General features: G+C 43.8%; 1 protein-coding gene across 13 annotated transcripts in view; it reads right to left on the reverse strand.

Annotated features, from left to right (window-relative positions):
• Positions 1-245: 245 nt before the first annotated feature.
• The window catches only part of Ntm (neurotrimin), a 992,271-nt gene continuing 969,294 nt past the window's right edge, over positions 246-23,222 (reverse strand). For 3 of the 13 annotated variants that reach the window (NM_001431460.1, NM_001431461.1, NM_017354.3), the window contains 4 exon segments: positions 246-2,067; positions 14,573-14,724; positions 17,485-17,605; positions 19,512-19,646. In NM_001431460.1, coding sequence (NP_001418389.1) covers positions 1,967-2,067; positions 14,573-14,724; positions 17,485-17,605; positions 19,512-19,646 — 509 coding nt within the window. In that variant the 3' untranslated portion in view covers positions 246-1,966. 13 annotated transcript variants of the gene reach the window in all.

Below are 23,222 nucleotides of genomic sequence, written 5' to 3' on the forward strand. Positions count from 1 at the left end.
GAGAGTAGCACTTTCCAATGAGACTCTCTGAAGGTACTGAAGGCAGGGTCCTCACAAAACTTTGGCTCTCCTTGCATCAACCGAGAGAATGGAGGTAGTTCAAATTCCACCATTTTCTTAGCAGAACGCTCGCCAAGGCAAGTTTCTGTGCATCTCAGAAGCACCGTAACAGCCCCACCTCCATCCAGTCAGCCAGTCAGATTCACCTCCCCCTCCCCCATGACCAAAGAAGGTATCACACCAGGTGAAGAGGGACATGGAACACTTTTTTAATGTCAAGTCAGAGACAACCCATCCCTCCCCTATTCCCCCAATCCCAGTTTCCCTCATCACATCCAGGACCCCTCCCCGAGGCCTCTCTGGTCCCCAGACTTCGGGGAAGGAAAAAATGGTTACCTAAAAACTGCATTTTTCTTCTCTTTCATACGCACTCACACAAGGGTGGAAAATTAAATAAAATAAACCAAGAGGATTAAGTTCTCCAGTAGTCACAAAAGGCATCAGGGATTCCCACAATGGGCTAAAGCAAGTGATTACTGTTGGTTTAGTTGTTTCAGTTGCTTGCTGTCCGTTAATGCCCCAAGGTGTGATGGAGAAGCCAAGCTGGTAGCCTCCTCCTCAGAGAGCCACACCCGGAAAGATGCTGCGCCTGGTATTAGTTATTGTTTCTGTTGTCCTTTCTGCTTTGTAGAAATGTCTCTGACATGTAAATAACCCAAGGGAAAAAAAAAAAGGAAGGAGCTGATTACACAATTACCGGTAAACTCTATCATCTTTTAGAAGATCAACACACAGCTAACGCCATATACAGCATGCAGTAATGTCTGAGAAGGACCCTGCTGAGAAAGAAAATGGCTAGAACTCTAACAAAAAAAAATATATGTATATATATATATATATACTGTATAATATATGTCATCAAAAGAAGCATAGCCAACAAACCAAGATAGAGTGCAGACCAACCTTCCGTGTCTAAGTAGTGTATAGATAGCATAGTTCTGTCTGCAAGAGATGAGGAGGAATCTATGACGCTGGTGGAGGTGTTTGTTAAATCACATGTGTGTCTGGTGGATTTGCCAAAGCCTCGCCAGGTGGTTAGTGCCTGGTGTCTGGTCCACCAGTTGTAAACTTAGGTAAGAAGTATACTATTCACTTTTAATACTTAAGAAACACGCTTCCCTTCACCCTTGCCTGTGTAATTTTAGTTTTGTCTCTTGTTTTTGCCCTAAGTTCTAGACTCATATCAGAAAATATAATTAATAAAATTAACAATGAATCAGAATCCCTTATTATCCATGATGTCCATGTGGTAAAATGAAAAAAAAAAAAAAAAAAACAAAACCGAAAGCTTAACGGTGTCTTTTGTGACTGTTGCTTGTGGGGTTATGGTGCTGTCAGGCTGTCTTGTTTCGTTTGTTCTTTCTTCTTTCTTCTCTTCTTTTTTTATTCTTGTTTTTTTTTCTACTTCGGATTTCACACTTCATGACACACGCCACCATCGCGCAGCCCACCAAAGGGCCCTCCGTGGCACTTCTGGGCCCCTGTTTCTCACTCTGTGCTTGTGTCTATGGACCGATGAAATTTGGGATGGCCGACTCCAGAATGTTCCATGGTGGGGCACTTTAGTGGGCAGAGTGGCTGAGCCCTTGCCCACCCTGGCAACAGAGAGGTCACACAGTGCAGCTTGTGGGTGGGTCCAAGCTAGGTGCGCCTTCTTCCCATTTGGGAAAAGAAAGAAAACTCAGTGGTACCGAAATGTCTGCAAGGCAATTTTCAAATTTCCTTTTTTTAGACTTTTTTTTTCCCCTTTACCACAGTATGCTTTGTTCCCCTCCCTCGAATTTCTGTCTCATTGGCTGTGATTCTCGGAATTTCATTTGATTCTGACTTGTTGCTTCATGTTGCAGTGCTGTTGAATTGAGATGCGGTGGCAGCAGCTCTCCCCGGCAGGGAAGGGGCACTCACATCAAAATTTGAGGAGCAGGTGTAAGACCAGAAGAGGGAGGAGCCAAATGCAGCCTGCCCTCCTTGACGTCCCATTGTTGACCTCGCTGACAGCACCTGGGCCTGTGGAAAGAACACACATGTCGGTAAGCTACCTGCAGCTCAACACAGGAAAAGCTCCTCGCCAGTCACTTGGTCTGGCGTTACTGCTGCTCACGCTTTCCTCATACAAACTTCTGGGCTAATTTGGCTTTTGGGTCTAAGGACTTCCATGAAAGAGGAAGTGGTGATTATTGGATGGTACATAAAGTCAGAAATCAGATGCATTAGAGAAATAATGAACAGGGATAAGGCCTCTGATTAGACCTGCTCTGATCTGCTCTGGTACACTGAATTTTTCAGGGCTATTTAGAACTGGTGTCCATATTCCCTCCCTGTCCTCACCTGAACACTGCCAAAACCCGATCGCCCTACTCAGGAGCTCAGTATTGGTGTCACTTCTGGTTAAATCACACCACATTCAACCATGCTTCTTGATTGCACATGGGGCTGTCCTGTCCAGTCCTGAAATTTTGGATCTAGCTACTACCCATGTGATTCCATTTCTTGGCCCTTTGAAGTCAGCAGCTGTCCAACTTTATGTTAGCTTGGGTCACAAGATTCATACAGCTTCTTGGCAATGTTAAGGCATCATGCTGAGAAGCCCCAGGGAACCTTGTTCTGCTCTGTGCCCGGCAGGGAGGTGATCCAGGCAACATGACATGGAAAGCATTTGTGCAGACACATGTAATGAAAACACATGATCATGAAAACCCTGAGGACTTACCTTTCAATTGGTTGTCACTTAGGCTTAGTCACCTACTGCTCACACCTTCTAGAATCTAACTGCTAGCTTTTCGACTAAGGCGCCCTTCCTGTAGCCACTCCACGTCACCTTCACCCACTTCTCTTCTTTTCCCAGAAGAGAGGCCACTCCTTGACAGGCCCCTGGAAAGAGGTTACATTGCTATACTTTGAGTGAGTCTGGACTGTTCTATTCTTTCCACTTTGGCCATTGTCCCTGATTTGTCAATGAGACCATATATGCAGTCTGTGAGAGCCAGGTTCCATTTCTTCCCTGGTAAAATGAGTGGTCCATTCAATCTTTCTCCATGTACCTTGTCCAACACAATTGAAAATGTGTCCTGTGTACTTAACCCGCTGAGTCTATCAGGGCACAAACTGTAGCACAGGGCTCCTATTATTTTCTTCTATCTCTTTTGCTGTCTGAATACTCAGGGATTCAACTTTAAAGTCCATTCCTCATTGAACCTCAGCCTACCTCACCCTCTCTGTCTAGCTACCTGCCATGGCCCAGAAGAATGCTAGTTCTCTGAGAACACACTGGTGCTCCTCTTTTCTTTCATTCCCTTCTTCCTTACGTAACTGAAGGGTAGAAGTCATAAGCCAAACAGAATACAGCAGAGGCCCTGCCAGCCTGCCACAAAAAAAAATGGACATATAAGGATGAACACCTTGTGTCCAACCTGAAACCTCTGTGCAACGGCTCTGCTGGGTGCTCCCTGATGCTCTTGTTTACCTACATTGGTGCAGTCCTCAGACTTTGTGGTTTAATGCTATGTTGGGAAACAGGACATCTGTAGGGATAGCTCCTAAGCCAGTGAGTGCACTACAGAAAAGAGAACAGGGCCTGTGAATACATCACCTTTCTTTAAAGAAGGATTGTCTCGGTAAAATTCACAAGGCCTTCCTGCTGTTCTTATTCAAGGCTGAGTTATCATATCCAGCCTACCCACTGCCTCACCCCATACAAATACTCTTTCTCCCTCCTGCCTGTCTCTTCAGCCTCTATGGGGAAAGCTGAATTAGCAGGAAATAGACGGCCCAAGGGAAGAGGTCTCCCCACACCTGCTGAAAAGAATCAGCTGCATGGCTCACCTTCCAAGTCACAGAGTTCAGCAGCTACCACTGCCATGGCTTGCCTGGACATCTCACATTTATCCCTTACACTAATTCCAGAGTAATGTTTCCACACCTCCGGACTGCTCCAGCTGGGCCCTACAGGCTTAACAAGAACGTCTGGCTCCTTGGTAGAACGTTCACCATCACAATTGTGATCTGCCTACTATTTCGCACCTTAGACTGTCTTCCTCCAATGCTTTCTTAAATATTCTCAGTCTACTGCATGTGGGCACATGTACCCCCCCCCCACACACATATACATGCACACTCACACACACACGTGGCACACGCAGAGAAACTGGCACTCCACAGACATATTCTTTTTCTTTCATAAGCTCACATTCTCTAGTCCTTTGTCTGAAACACACTTCATTTAATTCATTGTTTCAACTTCTACTCAGGATTCCAGTGGTATAGACAATGCTCCTCGATTCTGTCAGTAACGTATCCATTCTGCTATTAAATAATACTCAGAATTGCAATATTCTAATTCTCCTTATTGGCCTGACATGCAGATTTCCTAACTGTGATGAAGAGCTAGACCTCTTTCTTCTTCCTCTTCTGCTTCTTGTTCAGTTGTTTGGGACAAGATCTCTCTACCTAGCTCAGGCTGAATTTGAAATCTTAATCCTTGTGCCTCAGGATCCCAGCTTCTCAGGTTATAGGTGCCTGGTATCATATCTGGCTTGCTGTGGCTTCTTAATTGCAGGATACGCATCACACTGACTGAGGGAGGTAATCCATTCTTACCCACAAAGGGAGAGAAGCCTGACTGATGCTGAGGTGTCCGTGTTTACTTTGTGTTTCTGTTTTTTTCTTTTTCTTTTTTTTTTGAAATTATATTTGATTAAAAAACTCAAACCTCATAGGAAACAAAGACAGACTTTTCCCTTATGTCTCCTGCTTTCAGTTTCTCTTACAGAAATCTTCACTCCCCCCACCCTTTCTAACGCTGTCTGACGAAGTCACCAAAGACATCAGGACTGAGCCACTCCACCAGAAAACAAAGCCTCACTCACAGACCAGGGTTCAGGACTGCTGGGGATCTACTGAAGTACCCAAGGACACCCACAGATGAGCTGAGGATTGTCATTTTCCTTTGAAATTTCTAGAAACTTTACTTTTGAGAGTTTAAAGAGCCTTCCCCGGGCCTCTTGACTTCTGTTTCCAAATGTTGCTTCCCACCAGCTCAGATCATGTATCTGCAGGGAAGGGTAAAGTCCATGGTTAAGCCATTTGGGCACTGCTAAAGGCTGACCGGCCCTACCCAGAGCAAATACCAGAGGGAAAGAATGCCATGGGGTGAGGATCTTTGGTCCTGGCAGACATAAGGCACAGTCTGCTTTGAGCAAGGCCTTCTTCCAGTAGACGCTAAGACAGTGACAGCTTATCCCATCTGTCTGGTGACACGGTCACCAGCTTCATCCAGCCACGCCTCCATTGCACATCGGATGCCTTTATTGCCACTCTCTCATTAGAGAGCAGCAGAGGCCTAAAGAGACTAATTACCAGGACAGTTAGGGTCTCTGAGATCTGTGAGGAGTGTCAATTATCCATTGGAAACATCTGGCTGCCATGAAAGCCTCAAATAAGACATATTTTATTCCTGTCCCAGTGACTCACCCAAGAACCTCCCCTTTCCTCCCAAGTCTCCCTCACCCCACCCCACCCCACGTCACCAGTTTCCTAATAGCTCTGAGTTAGACAAGAAGAGAAAGGAATGAGCAAAGGCAGCATGCAAGGCGATGGCCTGAGAAGATTGTTGCATTAGAAAGAGCTTCATGAGGAAGACAAGACGAGCCCTGCTAGGATCCCAGAATGCAGCTCCTCTGACTATAGCAGGTGCTCGTTAGCGCCACCATACGGCCAGTTAAAGTTGTGCAAGTGGAAGCAACTCAGGATGTGACATCACTGGGGATGGGGTTAATGTGGCTTAATAGCAGATCAGGGAGAGATCCTGCTTGAATGCTTGAAGGTGAGCTTAAAGAAGAAGAAGAAGGCATCTAGGAGGAGGTGCAGAAAACTACCTACCCCGTTCCCACTAAGGCATCAGCTGCCTAAGAAGTAAACATACAAACCTTTCCAAGGGGTCAGGGCTGTAGTTTTCACTTCTAAAAAAAAAAAATTAAAAATAAGCCACTGTTAAGGCAGAAAATAGCTTGTAGCGCTTAACGTGACCTAAATGGTCTTGGGAACAAGCCAGAGTTCCTGGCCTAACCCAGGCCCCTCATATCTGCCTCTAGTTATGCTGATCACTGTCCATCACCCACAGTGGCCCCCCACTTAATTATTTTTAATGTAGAAGTGAACTGGAGGCAAGGGAGTGTATGCATGCCCATTAGTGTGGACCACAGACAGAAGCAGAGCCTATCTACATGCTTGATCCTAGCAGGAGACACCTATCCTTGGGAATCCGAGCCATTAAGTTAAACTGCTTCATAGAACGGCTTCCATTGTTTCACTAAATTCTGTGGTCTTAAGGACAGAGTTGGCTGATTCCATAGAATACATACTTTACCATTTTGAGTGTCCATCCCATGCTAATTATAACATGTAGAAGCCTGACTTACATTTAGCTATGCCTTTTAGAAATATGGATGAATCAATGTAGGTGGCAGAGGAGTCGTGGCCTTCAATATCTGACCTCAAGCTGGCCTTATGGGTCTTTCTCTCTGGACTCCTGAGACAGTGTCATCTGTACCTATGTTGCCACCATGGAATTCTCTGGAAGCCCCTGTAAGTTTCCTCCATTGAGTAGATTATAAAGAGCCCCATTTTCCTGACTGCAAGCTCTCAGAAGGATATCCAGGGCTCTCACACTTTTTCTGTGGTCTTTGATGGCTTGATTTATGATTATCATACACCTACTTCTCTCTTAATACATGTCATTGCTCATTTGGATACAGGGAGCATATGAGACAGCATCAAAGCTTTGGGCACCTTACGAGTCTCTTTTGGGGACAGAAATATTCACATCTATCTATTGAGACAACAGTCTTTGATACAGTTCATCCCATCTCTTGTTTCCATGAATACTTACTGTGCTTCTGTCTCTATTCTTTAAATGCACCCCTCCTAATTTAAGTGTATAGTTGCAATCTTTTTTTTTTTTTTTTTTCGGAGCTGGGGACCGAACCCAGGGCCTTGCGCTTCCTAGGTAAGCACTCTACCACTGAGCTAAATCCCCAGCCCCGTATAGTTGCAATCTTAAGAAGCCCTACTGAATACATATAGATGTGAGAGGTGACCTGGTATTTTGCCTTTGAAGAAATGTCTAAGGTAAAGCAAGGGTGGGAGCAGAAAGCCGGATGCGATAACCACATGTTTTGTACGCTTAGCATAGACTGTCCAGTGGAGTGCTTTCTGGGCCCTTGGAACAGTCCAGAAGCTGAGGAGGGGCTGGCATATGTGCATCTCTGTACCAAGAGGGGAGGTGACCATAAGAAAGGAAAGCCTGGGAAGGTAGGTATTGGGGGACTAAGAAACCATACAGACTTTGCTCCCAGACAAGCAGGGAAAACTTGTGGGTGACTTATAGCGTATAATCTACAGTGTTGTGGGTACTGGCTCAAATGGAGCTACAGGTGGGCAGAAGTAGCTTCTATATAAACCTGGGACTATGCTAAGGAGGCATAAATGGAAGGCATACGTTCCTGTTTTAGTAACCACACAGAAAGCCCAGAAGCAACTTACACATAATTGTTCCTACCCAGCTCCCCCAACTCTGCATGCCTGGTGAAACCTTTTGAAAGAAACTCAATTCTTTAGCATCTGCAAAGATATAGGGCAAATTGATACTTATTCTGACCTTATGTAAAACTCAATTCTTTTGGGTATTTTCTATGTCAGAGTGTTTCAGCCAACCTTTGCTTAGCACACCATGGGAAAATACAGGCCTGGTGTTCCCTTTGTGAACTGAGGACTACTTTTGTTCCACTATCAAGAAGACATACAGGGTTTTTGACACCATCCTCCCTGTCAGGCTGGCATTCGATTGTTGTGTCTAGTTAGTCTAGAAGTGTGAACCTCGTCAGGACCTCTGAAGCTGAAGGTAGCCGTAAGCTCTAACCTTTGTGTGACATCTTAGGTATCAGGAAAAGAAGCAAAGCTGGGCACAGTCACACAGACCTTTAATCCCAGCACTCAGGAAGCAGAGGCATGAGGATCCCTGTGAGTTTGAGGTCAGCCTGGTCTACATGTTGAGTTCCAGGACAGCCAGCAAAATGGAGGGAGGGAGGGAGGGAGGGAGAAAGGGAGGGAGAGAGAGAGAGAGAGAGAGAGAGAGAGAGAGAGAAGCAAGGAGTTGGAGAGATGGCTGAGTGGTTGAAAGCCCTGGCAGCTTTTGCAGAGGACCTAGGTTCATTTCCCCAAACACCTATAACTCCAGTTCCAGAAGATACAAACACTTTCTATCACAGGGCACGCATGTGGTACACAGACATGCAAGAAGCAAAAAGCAAAGCAAAACAAAACAAAAACAAGAAAACCCAAACCCAGAACAAAACCGAACCTCACATGCATAAAATAAAACTTTAAAAATTAACAATAAAAAATTCCTGACAATCTAAATATTTTCCTTCATTAAGGTCTTGATTAAAATGTAGCTGTTCCCTTTGCTTTTGATATATTAACACACATGCAGAAAAACCATGGTGGGGTGGTAAAGACTAATCAAGAAGAAAATGATAGGAAAGAGGGAATAGAGAACAAGAGAAGAAAAGGAAGGATGGAGAAGAGAAACTATTACAGCAAGGAAAAGAATGAGAATCCCCTAAGTCAGGTAATACTGCAAATTTCTGCTCAGTCCAGAATTTATCGTTCTGTCAGCCAAGTAAATACTCACAGCTGGATCTAAGCACTCAGGCGGGTTCAGGACTGGTCTCTAAGTCTCACAGTGGGGAAAGGACTGCTGAGTGAATATGGCTGTTCAACCCCCTCTTCTAAAAAACAGAGAATGGACTTTCCCCCATATCCTTGCCATAGGAATGCTGACTGCTTGATCACTTGGTAGGCTGGCCTTGCTAACGATCTTAAATTCTCTGCAGGAAGAACCGATAATCTCCTTCTGATATCCACGAGGAGATATTTGCTTTTGTTGTCCATTCTTTAACACTGGGAGGTAACAAGCTTGTGGCTATTAACAAGCCAACATTTCTGAGCCCACTGCTATCATCAGATCTGAGCAGATTGAAGATAGAGGGCCCATGGATGAGAAGGGAGCAGCTGTGGAGCCGCTGAGTTTGCAGTGTGGGCTCTGTTCTCCATGCGCTCTCTCTGTGAGGGATAGTGGCAGAGCCCAGAGTCCTTATTTATCACGTTGAGAGGCCTGCACCACCAAATATTAATGCTGGAAGGTGACATGAAATCTGTTGTGTTTGCAAAAGGGAGGCAGAGGAATACGTCAAGGGTGGCAAAAATGCTGAGGGTGAGCAAAATTCTCTTATCAAAACCCTTCTCGTCCATTCAGATATTAGGTAGCAAGGGAGTCTCAAACATCCCTAAAGGCCAAACGTCTCCTGACAGTGGAAGCCCATATATTCATATAAGTCTTTCTGTATATGTTTCTCACGTAAGATTAGCATCCCATGGAGGTATTCCTGGAGATAAGAGCGATCTCTCTTAGTTTTTTGGAGACTAGCCATAGCAAGGGGAAAATGAACTCAGATAAATGAGTAAACACGTTCAAGTGCAAGGTCTGCTTCTTCTACAGTACAGCATAATACAGTGCTTATGGGGAAAGTCATATTCCAGACATGTATAGTCTAAAAGTTCTTCCCCTCCTTACATCCAACAAAGAGTTTCCTGAGACAAAGGGGTAAGGGGAAATCATCATGGAAGGGAACTTCCTTCTATGTTGATCAACAACAAAAGATGGCACTACAGTAGCCCAGCCTTGGTCTACACTCAGCAGCAAGGACAGGTGATTGGTACAACTGTTGCTGTTTTTACCTCTTTTAGTCTCCTTTCACATGGCCTCATTGTGGGGAGATGCTTCTCTCCCACTCGATTGGCATTTCAATGAGGAAGTGCTTGTAAGGAGCCACTCCCAGAATGTGATGTGCTCCTATTTCCTCTGACAATGCAGTCCTGGTGGCCAGAATTAGCTTAATCACTTCTGAAAGCACCATGGTAGCATCTGTGCTTGCTACCATTGACGCTAGCACATCTCTAATGTTCTTTATTTTAGATCTGCAATGTTCCTCATTTGGGGCTTCAAAGGCACCAATTGCGTCACAAGTTGAGAATGAATCCATCCATGGACTCCCCTCTCTTCCTCCCTGGTCCTTGCTTCATTTTTCTGTTCTGACTCATCAGCACACTGCTATGCATCACAAGGGTGGATAATGCAGCTCTGCCTGTTCTTATGATAAAAACATTTTTTTTCACCTGTCACATAGATCCCCACAGTTCACTTCTTTTTGTCTTTCTTTTCACCTCTTAGATCTGAAGCTGCCCTCTGTGAGTGTCCACACAGTTAGGATGTAGATGGATGAACAGGGTAGATGCAGGGGAAACGTTGGGATAAGGGAGATCAGAAGACTCTCTTGGGAGTAGGGAAAGCCCTTTCATTGAATTTTGTAGGTACCTTCTCACTGGGCTATCAGTGGAGCCCAAACTGTCATCAAAGGCCAGGACTAGAGCTCAGCACCCAACATGTATAGTTCAATATCCAACATGACAAAAAGAGCAAAACAAACAAAACGACTGTCAGCGACTTGGGGTGGCAGCTTTGTAACATGCCTCTCACACTGACTGAGAAGACTGGGAGGAAATGGAAGAATCACAGTATCCACAGAGGGGCAAGCAAGGAGAGTGGAAGGGGAGGTCAAGGAATTGGTTAAAAGAAAGAGAAAAAAAAAGAATACATGGACTATGTCCCATATGGAGGAAGTCACTGTCTTTTGGCCTGTATCTGGAAACTCAGAATGTGCTAATGTACTTCAGAGCATCTTACATATATGTCTACAGCAGAACACCGAAATGTCTCTGAAGCTTAGGTTATTCTTTATGGAAGATGGAGTAAAGTCCAATTAAAATTACATGACTTATTTAAGAACTGGGGCCTCCTAAGGGTCAGCTGTTAGCTACAATTTTTGGGTGGCCCACCTTGGATCATTTCTTGTGATTTTAGACCTTTCTAGGAAAAACTGTGGACCAGGTGATGGTGATGTGTTTCATGGACCATTTGAATCTCCATGAGGAATTGTCTGAGTCTGTTGTTGAGGGACATCACCAGAACTCTTCATGTTCAAGCTCAGTTGACTTTGTCCTGGACTGACACTGTAGTCAGTGGTTGTATTGTCTTCTCATTGGTTAAAATTTAGTTTCTCAAACTTTTGTCTGAACACTGGCCTCTGGCATTTTAATGATTCTTTCTTTCTTTGCCTTACTAAGCTCAGCCTCCTAGACAGTGTGTGAGGGATGAGCAAAGAAAAAGGTTTCCATGGTGGCATTTTACCAGCTCCCAAGAGCCTCTTTGATAGCCTCCCCCTACCACATTCTAGGCAACTTTACTGCTAGAAATATCAGGAATTCAAACCCAGCAAGGGGGAGAAGGAGAGGGGTGTGGGGTTGAGGTGAAGGGAGTGAAAACAGAAGGCAAGAGGGATACTAACCTTGCAATAAAGTTGAGCTTGTAGGCTCATTTAGTTCTAAATCAGGTGGGGGACATACAGGAGAAAAAAAATGAAAACAAACACATATATTATATACAGTCGCTATATATTTTTCATATATAGTTTGTATACTGCCTTTCACAAGCATTTCTAGAGGAAAGGATAAGTAAAGGAAGACACAAACCAAAGGTCATAGGACAAGGTGAAGCAAGACAAACTTTGAAATGCTTTGCGTCCCTTTACATGGATGGGATGGTGGGAAGCAAGGCAAAAGGCCACTCCACATATTTTCCAGAGCAGGTGGATTCACTCTTTCTTTCTGCTGAACTTGGGAACTGACTAGAAGCAAAGGACCAAATCACCTTTCCAGGTGAAATATTTCCTCAGAAATCATTATCCCATTGCCTTGCAGATAGAGACTAAATTCAGAAATTTCTGGTGTCACGGTATTATTTTCTGAATAGCATTAGTGACCCTGGAAACACTGGGCTTCAGGAGTATGGAAGCAGCTCTCTCAAAACTGCAGTACCAGCTCTATAGTTCCAGAGATCACGTGCTCAGAGCCTTGTTGATTGGTAATGGCAAGGTCTGCCCTGCTCCTATAGGACTTACAGTTACTAAAATACAAACATCATAGGAGTTTCTTATACCATAATTCCTCACTTTTAGTGTGACAACAGTTTTGCTGGCTTTGTGCAATGGTGCTGGAGAGAGAACTTAATAGAGGATGCTCTATATTCATAAAAGGAGGTGCTACTATCTGATAGCGAGCCTTAATTATGAACTTGGGAGCCATAATAATATCTGGACAAGACCTGGCTGGAGATGACGGATTGAAAGGCTCATCTTAAACATGAGGAATTTCACCAGTTCCATGGAACAATGATACCCATGCAACATTTCTGGGATGGGCTCTTCAAGAATAGTCTTTCAAATGAAGCCAACAAATTAAATTGATTTCTAATTTAATTGGCTAAATTTGAAAGAGGTCACATGTTTGCCTTCTCCTCTTATATATTTAACATGCTACAGGTCTGGTGGCATCCTCCATTAAGCAGCGTCCCTATGTGTATCCTATTCATCTTTGGTAAATACAGGGTGCCTCCAGTTATTAGCAAAGATACTATTACTTCATAATGGACATTTTTCAAATCCAAGAATCTAGGAGGCCAACAATGACAACATTAACCTACATGAGGCTAAGGGTATGTGCTCTCTCATTGGTGGAGGGAAGGGAGAGAAAACACAGTGGTAATTGCCACACAGACGTCTGCTGAAAAGAGTGGATTTATGGCCCATGTGCCACTGATTTTCTTGTCACAAATGCACCTATTATTTTACTCTTAAAACATCTGCTTCTTCCCCATATTCTCATCCTGACACCTCTTGAGAAAAGAGACCTGGGAGGTTAGTAGCAAAAAACATTGTCTCCATCTTGGAACAGGGAAGAGATTGGAGGAGGGGAGGACCATCTCCAAGGAGAAGAATGGCTGTGGCAACAAAACAAGATTTGGGGAGGTGCTCAGGGATTGCAGATATGCCTTAGATTTTCAAGACAAGGAGGAGGGACCTGCACTTTCCTAATGTATCCTTTGTGCATACAGACAGATATTGTCTCTAAAACCCTAAAGGCCTGACAGATTAGAGAGGTACTTATGACTATTCCCACGCTCAAGAGGGTCACAAATCCTTGTATATGTGAGAATTCTTATGGCTATTCCCATGCACAAAGGGGCACTTATGATGTTCTTCATTCACAAGAGAGTCACATGGCTATCCCCATACATGGGAGAATGCTTATAGCTATCCTTATTGAGACTCTAAGTGTCTCAGTCACTTTACTCGCAGCTTGCCTCTTCTGAGCTACGTGTTCCAGGACCAAACATGGCCTCTCCTGTCCCACGTCTCTCCACTAACTCTGGGCACCAGGCTGTGTTTCACATACAGTGTAGGAGGTTGGGAGGAGGTGATTTGGAAGCAGAGATAGTGCCAACAGAGCATATGTTGTTAGCACTAAGGGCATGTGGCAGGGGCAGAAAGAAGAGCAGAACCCATGAGGCTCAGAGGCTGCCTGGAATCTCCCAGAAGAGCAAGAATTGATGTTCACAGTTCTCTTTTCCCTTTCTACCACACCCAGGTATATTTCAAACCCAGGGACAGGGACCAACTGATTATAAAATTGGACAGTCATTGAACTTGGTGGACTATGGAGAAATGTGCTCATAAGGCAAGCAGAAATAAATCACATGGCCCATCAGAAGTATCTGCACCCATTAAGGCTTTAAAGCCATGGGCAGTCAGTCCCTCCTGCATAGACATTGCTTATACAAGGCGTAGGCATCCAGTGCTTTCCAAGAAGCTTGCTTACTGCTTCTGCCAGCAATAGAGTGGCTAGGCCCAAAATGAGGGCAGAAAAATTGCTTCATAAACTTAGTCCCTCAGTAAAGAGCTAAGGAATTGGTGCATGAACAATGAGATGACATCTCTCAAGATGATGGTGAGGATGGGCAAATGCCTTTACCAGCCATCGACATAAATAAAGAACCTGGAAAGTCCCATTTTCTGTCTTCTTTATCTACCCGTCTCTGAAATGAATATTATTAAGGATTCCAAGGGCTGTGATTCAACTCTTATGAATGTTATTCAGTTTTTCCTTATGTGCCAGTGGCTGGGAAAGTTTCAGAAAAGGGAACATGTTATTTAGCCCAGCGAGCTAAGGACGGAAGCTGTAAACGCTCCTCTCTGAGATCTTAACTATTTTGTCCAATTATAATCCCCAAGTCAGTTTTGCAGATACCACTGAGGAGGAAGAAAAGTCATTTTTGGCATCTTAAAGTCACCCTTTCCTCCCATTTCAGGACTTTTGTCATTTCAGATAAATGAACATTGCATTTTTCTCTGCCCACTTCTGAGGCCTACATTCTTACGTGCACACGTGCTCTCCCTTTGTCTCCCATCTTATTCTTTCACACATGTCACCCAGCTCACTTCTTTCCCTCCATCAGCCCTTCCCACACACTCCTGTTGCCCATCTCAGGGCAGAGTCTCACCAAATAGCATGATGCTGGCATTGGTGTGGCCCAACTTGTTGGATGCCACACATGTGTAGTTCCCATAGTCGTGTTCAGAGACGTTGAAAAAGGTGAGTCTTGAAAGGAAAGGTCTGTTTTCCACTTTGACTCCCTTCTTCCCTTCAACCAGTCTAGGCAAAGAAGAAACAGAAAAGAGAAGGCAGGTGACGGGGGAAGAAAAAGAAAACATGGTCAATTTTTCTAATAGGATGGACTAAAAGTCTAGGATTAATGGTATCTTCACATATCCCCCATGATATCATCATGATAATTACACATTCTTCTTAACACAACTATTTGTTTACCCAGGACTTGGGAAGAACAATATGCTCAGAGTATCTCAGGGGCTCCTTCTGGAACTGTCTTCTCTGGCTACATTAGTTTCTGGGCAAGTGAGCTTGTAGGACCTATTTTGCTTTGTAGTCCAGAGAGATTCCCCTAGATGACTTCCTTCCTCAAAAGCTAAGGGCAATGAACTAATATGAGTCCATTATCCTCACTGAAAGGCCTGTTGGCTCTGTAAAATGGCAGGAAGCACCCACCCTACTATGGGACCAGAGGCCACTGTTTTTAGCTCTAGCTTGTTCCATACAAGTTAATCTTGTAAGGTGCTGTCCAAGGCTCACAGCCAATGTGAGAGGCTTTTATGGGTAGGAAACCCATGCACTAGTGCTAGGTAAAGTAAGACATCTTAACATCAGAACCAAACTGTGAATTGGATTTCAGGTCCATAGTGGGAAGAGGTTTCCCCAAAGCAGGTTCTTGCTTGACAGCTCAGAAATGTCTTTAGCTGACCACAGTGTAAGGTGATGAGCAGCACTTCGCAGCACCTCACACCTCTGGGATGACACACAATACCCTCTTAGGCCCTGAAGGATTCCCCCCCCCCCACCTCTGACTACTACTAGTGTTAGGTTTCTTAAAGAAGCTGTAGGCCATTCAGTGGCTACTATCCCTGTTCGGTGGTCATGGTTCGTCCATATAAAACACCATCTTCTCTCCCTTTGACTGACAGCAGACACAGGGTGAGGAAGCAAACTTAGCAGTCAAAAGATTCCTCCAAAGACGTCCAGAAAACTGTCTGTTCTGGCCAAAGCCGCTTCTATTTGTGGCAGAATTCTATGTGTGCCATTGAAAATGAAATGGGCTTCAGTTGTCATTTACTTGGACAGATGTCATGTTCCTTCTGAGATCTGAGGCCACAGTTGCCTTGTAGTCTCAGTGGCACAAAGAAGAAAAGCCGTGGCACCAAATGGTAGAAATGTTCTTGGCATGCTTGTTGCTGGGAGGACAGAGAAACCTACTCAATGGGAGAATGCTGGGAATGAATAAATGAGCAAATGAATAAGTGGACATGGAAAAATCAATGGGAAGAAGGAAAAGGAGGGATGTAAAAAGGATGTTAAGGAGGCCACAAAGTTGCCTGAACCAAGGTCTCCTATCCAGCTTTGGGCACTCTCTCCCTTTTCTTCAGGGTAAATGATGACAGAGTTGGTGGCCTCTGCTTGGAGTAGAGCTTTGCAAAAGGAACCCTCCCCCAAAATTCCTTTGCCTCAGTGTAATTTTTTTTTTTTTGGTTGTATTTTCCTCTCACATTTTGAGAGCTCGTTTTATTTCTTTTTTTTTCTATCAAGAATTTGAACAGCAGTGTGCTGTGGCTTAGCAATGAGACTTTGATAGTGTTCATAAACAGAGATGAATATAGGATCTTGGGATTCTAAGCCTCAGTTTCTCTTTATTACAATAAGAAAGGTGATGAGAAAAAAGGATTTCTGGTCTCTTGAATGAAGGAAAATAACCAGCTTCATTTCTTACTTCAGTGAATTTGTCCACCTTTTTCTGCCTTAGTTCTAGCACACCTTACTAGAGGCTCCCAGAATGTGTCCTAGAATTCCCTGCAGTGTCCCTCTCTGGATGTGGATCTTATGATGGAGTGACTTGGGTCTAGATAAAGATGTGGTTTATTGGCTGACAAGCTAGAAGACATTGTGAGGCCTTAGAGACTGCACCAGGACACAAAAGACAGTGTAGCACCAACCCTGAGGTAAGGAGATGCTTTCTCTATGGGGATGTCTCCCATCCCTCTTTCTCAAAATTTCTTTGTGGTTTTCAATCCCCAATCTCCTTCCCTCTGCTCATCCATCCACATATCTCACAGGACTTTCCTGTCCCTCCAGTGCCACTACCTCTGCTCTTATGAAAATATTCTGAACACAGACAGAGCTTACACATTCACTTGTTGTTCATCCACCTCCAAACAGCTCTTTGATAGTGGTAATTGTCATGCTGCCTGGCTATACTGAGCTGCTGACCCCTGCGCTGACATGAAATTTGATAACTCCTCAAACTGATCATCTTCAGGGACTCACAACAAACATCCCAGTGACGGCTGTGACAATGGCAAGGAAGGGAACAGTCCTGACTCTTTTCTCCTACAGAGAAAGGACAACATGCACACAAGAGAGGGTGCACGAAGGTCATGGACCTGTACGTAGCGGCACTGAGAACCTCAGGGAGGAGAGTGGAGACCTGTGATGGGTAGACAATTTGAGAGCCCCTCCTAGAGTCAAAGAGAATTTCTTAGGCTTGGGAAATTGCTAAAAATAACTTTCTGCAGAATATATTATTTTCAAGGCTCACAATGTTGTTGGTGGCTTTGTTTTCTTATTTTTGCTTGGCTACATTATATTATCTTTCAGTCTTGCTGTTTGACAAGTGACAATACAGAAGATGACATTGGAAGCCTAGCTGAGCTTTTCTTAATTTAGAAAGGCTTGCTTTCATGCCAGCCCCCCCCCCATAAGATGTCAGGAGAGGATTTCCCAGGAATTAAATTTCAACTATCTGTAATTAGAAATCTCAAAAGAGGCTGATGCAGGAGAAAACAGTACCTTTTGTCATCCTTGAACCACTGAAATTCTGCTGAAGGGACTGCCGAGGCTTCACACTGCAGAGTCCCCTTCTGCCCCACGGGGACACCTGTACCCTTAGCTTCTGAGATGTATGGTGGATCTACAGAAAGAAAATGGTCCATGCAACTTAAGAGTACACTTGAAAATAAAAAAGCCTGGTTCATTCATAGGTTTTGTTCCTTGCTCCCTGTAACCCTTTTAGTGGTCTGCATCATCGGACTGCTGTGCGGGTCGTTGCAGAGAATAGGAATGGTCTGGATGCCATTTTTAAGAAAGTCATTGTCTTTCAGCATACACACTGCTTCTCCTCTCAGTACTGAGGTTGAGCCTTCAGCTCTTGAGATACAGTGCCTGTTTAAAGTCTTTTAACTTTCACTGGACAACACCCACCCATCAGCCTTAAACTCCACGGGGTGGCTGTCAGCCCCTTTAATCATCCTCATAGAATTTCTGTACACCAGGTTCTTGCCAGAGTGCAGGACTTCAAACTGTTCAATTCCCACCTACGACTCGGTTATAACTAATAATATTCATGGAGAGTTGCCTGAAGGATATACAAACCAGTCCTTCCCACGGGCATTCTGAAATGGATCCTGTGCTAAACTAGACCTCCTTGCTTGGTCTGCCTTCATTTGAAGTCTTCACTCGGCTACCTGTGGCATCCCAGCAGTTTGCACTGGTGGGTATTAAAAAAAAAAAAAAAAAAAAAAACAGGACACACTAAAATTACTGTTCTGTTTGATGCAGGAGCATTGTTCCTGATGTGTGGACTGTATTGGAAAGTGTCAATTTGCACAGATCCTGGGGAGAATTTTCCCTGGGGTCACAGTATTAGGACTAGCAAGGTTCTCCTAAGAAAATCACTTGCTTTTATCTTGCAGATGATGTACGTCTTAGAGCAGATGACCTTTCCTTTGCTTTAGCATTGTAAAGACAGACTCTGAATGTGAACCCTGCAGCTTGCTGTTTTTTTCATATGTTATGGGCTGACTTCTCCCTTTTACTAATTTCCATAATTCCATAATTTTTCCTTTGCATTTTTTTTACACTTTAAGTCAACAATTGTAATTTTAAGGTATCTGAAAAATAAACTTTACATAATAGGGACATACAGTAGCATTGTCTTACTTTCACTACTTATAGTGTTTCATAATTAGGTTCAAACCTGGAGCACAAATCAAGACACTGTACACTGAGTATTAACCTCATCCTGCCCATGTTGAGGGGTAGAGGCTTCCCTGCCGCTGGTCTAGGTCTTAGGTTATAGTCTGTCATAAGCAAGAACCTCCCATAAGTCATAGGGAACCAAGTCAAGGCACATGGCAAGGAACCCAGAAAAAAAGCGGTCAGAAATTGGTAGAAAATTCATGTAGATCAATGTCAGGGAGAATTTAGACGGTTGATTAAAGGAAAATGAAGTTTTCTCAGCACTGGCCTTCAGAGGTTTTGAATTTTGCTTCTATTACTTAAAAATAAAAAATTTGAGATTTCCTACAAATTTGCATTTGTATCTACTTATATTTAAATTACGTATTTTACCTGTAGTCTATGTACTGCAACATTTTCATTACGAAAGGCTGAGATACAAAAGGCCTACACACACAGGTGACGTCTTGTTCTAGCTCAGGTCTCTGCCCTACTGAAGGAGCTGTGTGCGAAGGTTGCCACTCCACCATGTGAGTAAATTACAGGAAAACTTTGGATTTTAAAATATATTTATATAAAGCATGTGTTCAATGCCGTTTATCGATTTGCTAGCCATGTAGGAAAACTTGGTGTTATATAAAGTTACCCTCAGCTACTTTGAAAAAGGAGAATGAAACCCGCGGGGTTGTGAAGAAACAAAACAGGTGACTTTGGACTCTCGGACTCTTAGCTGTTGAAAGCAGCAAGCCGGAAGTGACGCCGGGTCTTTCCTGGCTGTCTGAGGGCTGGTTCATTGCTGCAGTTATAGTAGCAGGCCACCCTCGCACACTCAAGGAGTGGGGTCTGGCAGGGCCACTCACAGTTCACGGTGACCTTCACTCTTCGTACGACTGGTGCTGCCACGTCGTTGGAGGCGCTGCACTCATACTCGCCTGACTGCTCCCGAGTGATGCCCTGGATCTCCAGGTACTCATCCTCACTCACAAAGCCGACAGCTGCAAGAGAAAGAGCGAGATGCAGTGAGTGCGAGGCAAAGGCTCAGGACTCTCACTAGAAAACAAAGTATGAATAGTTAACACCCGGAAAAATGCTACTTTGTCGGCGCAACATTTTAGGAGCTCTACGGTGTCTTTCAACTCTTCCTTACTTCTTTCCTGCTTCCCACCCTCTTTCCCTTGGCTCCCCAGTGTCCCAGCTGCAGTGTTTGTGATCCTACTGAACTCATGTATGGAAAGAATTAGCTGGATCTCCATAAGTGATTAATAATTCTGACATTTACACTCCTGGGATCGTACCACGTGGTCCTGCTCTGGGACTGGAGCAGACACCTTAACTCTTTCTGATCTCTAGGCACCATTTAAAGTAAACCTCGGATGCTAAGCTGCATATTGCCAGCCTGGGCATGAATCAGTTGAGGATATTGCATAATTGTCACACACACACACACACACACACACACACACACACACTCACACACACAATATTTTACATGAAAAACATCAGCAGTGAGACAAATACAGTTAAAATATCTTTGTCTTCACAATAGAAAAACAGATAGGTAAATACCAATTTTCCAGACCAATTGATCACCCGGAACTCTTAGGCATAAAACCCAAATAAGAAACCAACATTAGGACCACACATGTAATGTCCAACCACAAGTCAGGCAGAGGGAAAAGAGTAAGAAGTCATGACTACAAATCTTGGCCTATCGCTTAAACATTCAGAAATTTTATTTCTTTTCTCTAAAAGAAAAAAATCATTAATAATAAGGCCATATCCTTACCACACCCCATACATGACGTATAATCGTGAGCATTCCGTTATGCAAAGAGTAAGTCCCAGCAGGGTCTCATACCCCAGGCTGGCCTCCGACTCACTACTTTGCTTAGATTTTACATACCTGATCTTGTGTGCACCTCCCCAATGAGAGGATTATAGGTGTGTGGCACCACAGCTGGCTGAGCCCAAGACCCTTAGGGAATCTAAATGTCCAAGTTCTGTCTTGAAGCTACCCTGTGCCTTAGTTTCCCTGACAACAGAAAGTAAGGAAGGCAAATGCATTCACTTCCTGTGATTATCCTCCCTTCAGTGTTTAGCGAGGAAAATGAGAATGACAGTATCATAAAGTAGGATGCTATAAAAGGTGAGCAGAAGGGGCATTAGGCTCAGTCCTGGGATAACAAACTGAAGGGGGCGGTTATTGCTAGGATTGGAGAAACACTTTGCTGAGTGTAACACAGAACAATGGGCCTGCCATCTCAAAGAGTTCCTAAAAGCGACAGAGAAAAAGAACAGAGGACGCGTGAAAACATTTCAAAACTCTCATGCACTGCCCATGGGGTGATGCTGTTAATCCTAAATGCCTTAGGGAGGCAGAGAGGGAGCTGGCCTGAATCTGCATTCAGGTGGACAGCCCCAGAAATGGAAGAGGGACTCTTGGATGCAGGCCATAAAAATATCTCTCTACAATGTCACATGTTTCTGTTAACCCAGAACGTAAAACCAATAACTAAGAAAATTAGCATAATACAAAGCATTATGTACATGGCATGTAAGCTGTCGCTGTACATGACAGGGCTGTCTGCATTCTTGTCATGACAACAGTAAGAATAGCAACAGCAGCAACCATAATAGTGAAATAAACACACCCCACTGTGCGGTAAGGACGGGCCATCACTGTCCACTCTCCTGAAATTTTTTCGTCATGATAATTTTGTGCCGACATCCAGCAACACCATACTGGCCCAGAGCGCTCATTTGCATATATTTAGACCTTATGGAATCAGTACTGCATGGCTATCAGCATTTTTCTTCTATTCCCTTTGATGGAGAAAAGGAGCACCAACTTCTCATAAAAAAAATCATGAAAAACATTAAATCTACAAGATGCAAGGTTACCCTGACTAAGTAGAAAACAGGGCTCCCAGCCCAGGCCTGAAGACCATCATCTTGAATCCCCCAAAGACTCAAGAGCCAACTGTAAGAAACTTCTGGGTCAGTATTTCAGGTTAATATACTCTTTAGAACCTTGGTTGAGGAAGAGGAGAGGAAGTGAGGTGGGATTCCAGTAAAGAAATTATGATTCCTCTTGCATGGCTGTTGTTTATTTACTACCAATTCCAGGCCAACATTTGTCAGATCTTTTCGCGCTAGAACGCTGTAATTGCTGTGCAAAGAATCTCAGAGACCAGTGTCACACTTAATATTCCCATTAATTTTAAATGGTAGTCCTTGGTACATATGTGTGGCAATTGGTGTCATATTTTAATTAGGCTTGCCCTACACCATCTGAAATTAATAATAGCTCAAATTACCAGTGTAATTTATAAATTAACAGTGCCTCAGCATTAGGAGGTAAATTAGCTTTGGACAGCTGTTTCTGGAGTGGGCTCCACTATCACTGTGATGATTGGTGGGACCTTGGGTCTTTCAGGGCCAGGTAGCATACCACCAGGACAGAGAAACACAAAGAACAAGTTTTCATTTGGACACTTATTTTCTCCAGTTCATGTCTGTGTAATTTTTTTCCCCCTTTGATCCAGATTGATGCTCTAGATATGCCCACTAGTGATCATACCAGGATTTGCAGAAGCTGAGGTACGATGAACTCAATCTGTGGACATCGAAAAAGAAAGAAAAAGAATGTTTGGAAGGAGTTCAGTCATAAGCTGGAATGCAAGCTGGTACGTGGTTGTTGGCATCAAGAACTCATCAAGTCGTCTTCAAGAACATGGCGGGTAGGAGTGATGACCATGAAAATCCATCTAGTCTTGCCAGGCAATGTGTAAGGAAAAGAACCAGATGGTTTAGGATTTGGGCACAGCATATGGTATCTACTGATCCAAATATTTAGGTACTCAAGTCATACAAATATCAAAGAGACTTTGTTCTTACCACCGTAGGTGCTCAGACAAAGTGCACACTGTGAAGAACCCACATGAGGGGTTGGGGATTTGGCTCAGTGGTAGAGCGCTTGCCTAGCGAGCGCAAGGCCCTGGGTTCGGTTCCCAGCTCCGGGGGGGAAAAAAAGAACCCACATGATCCCCCTGCTCCCCAAGATAGACATTTTCTAAGGTAAGAAAGGTCTGGGGAAAGCAGTTCATTTGCATTAAAGAGGGTTATAAAGTCTACTTTTCATTCTTTTCACTTTTTCTTAGTAGGAAATTTTCTTTACTAGAGGCCTAAATGGAAAAAAAAATGGAGCAAGAAAGTACAGCTACAGTCATCTAAGCGCAGAAGCTCCAGAACTGATATTCCTATTGGTATCACTTTGGCCAAAACAAATGAGCAAAACGTGCTCAACTGAAATATGGAGTTTTAGCGTTTTTCTTTCTTTCTTTTTTTTAAGTTTTCTTATGACAGCATTTGCACTCTGCCTGTGAATTGATCAGGGCTTTATCGCGAGCATGAAGAGCTTGGAAAGAATTCAGGAGGAGGAAAAAACAAAAACAACTTAACCGAGCACACTTTCTAAATTGCCACAGGCTTCTTAAGAGGGAAAAGGGCAAGGCACTTGATAAAAGCCAACGGCAAGACTCTCTTCATGGATAATAGCTGCTTGTTTATAA

This window comes from Rattus norvegicus, chromosome 8 (assembly GCF_021556685.1).
Source record: "Rattus norvegicus strain SHRSP/BbbUtx chromosome 8, alternate assembly SHRSP_T2T, whole genome shotgun sequence".
NCBI lineage: Eukaryota > Metazoa > Chordata > Mammalia > Rodentia > Muridae > Rattus > Rattus norvegicus.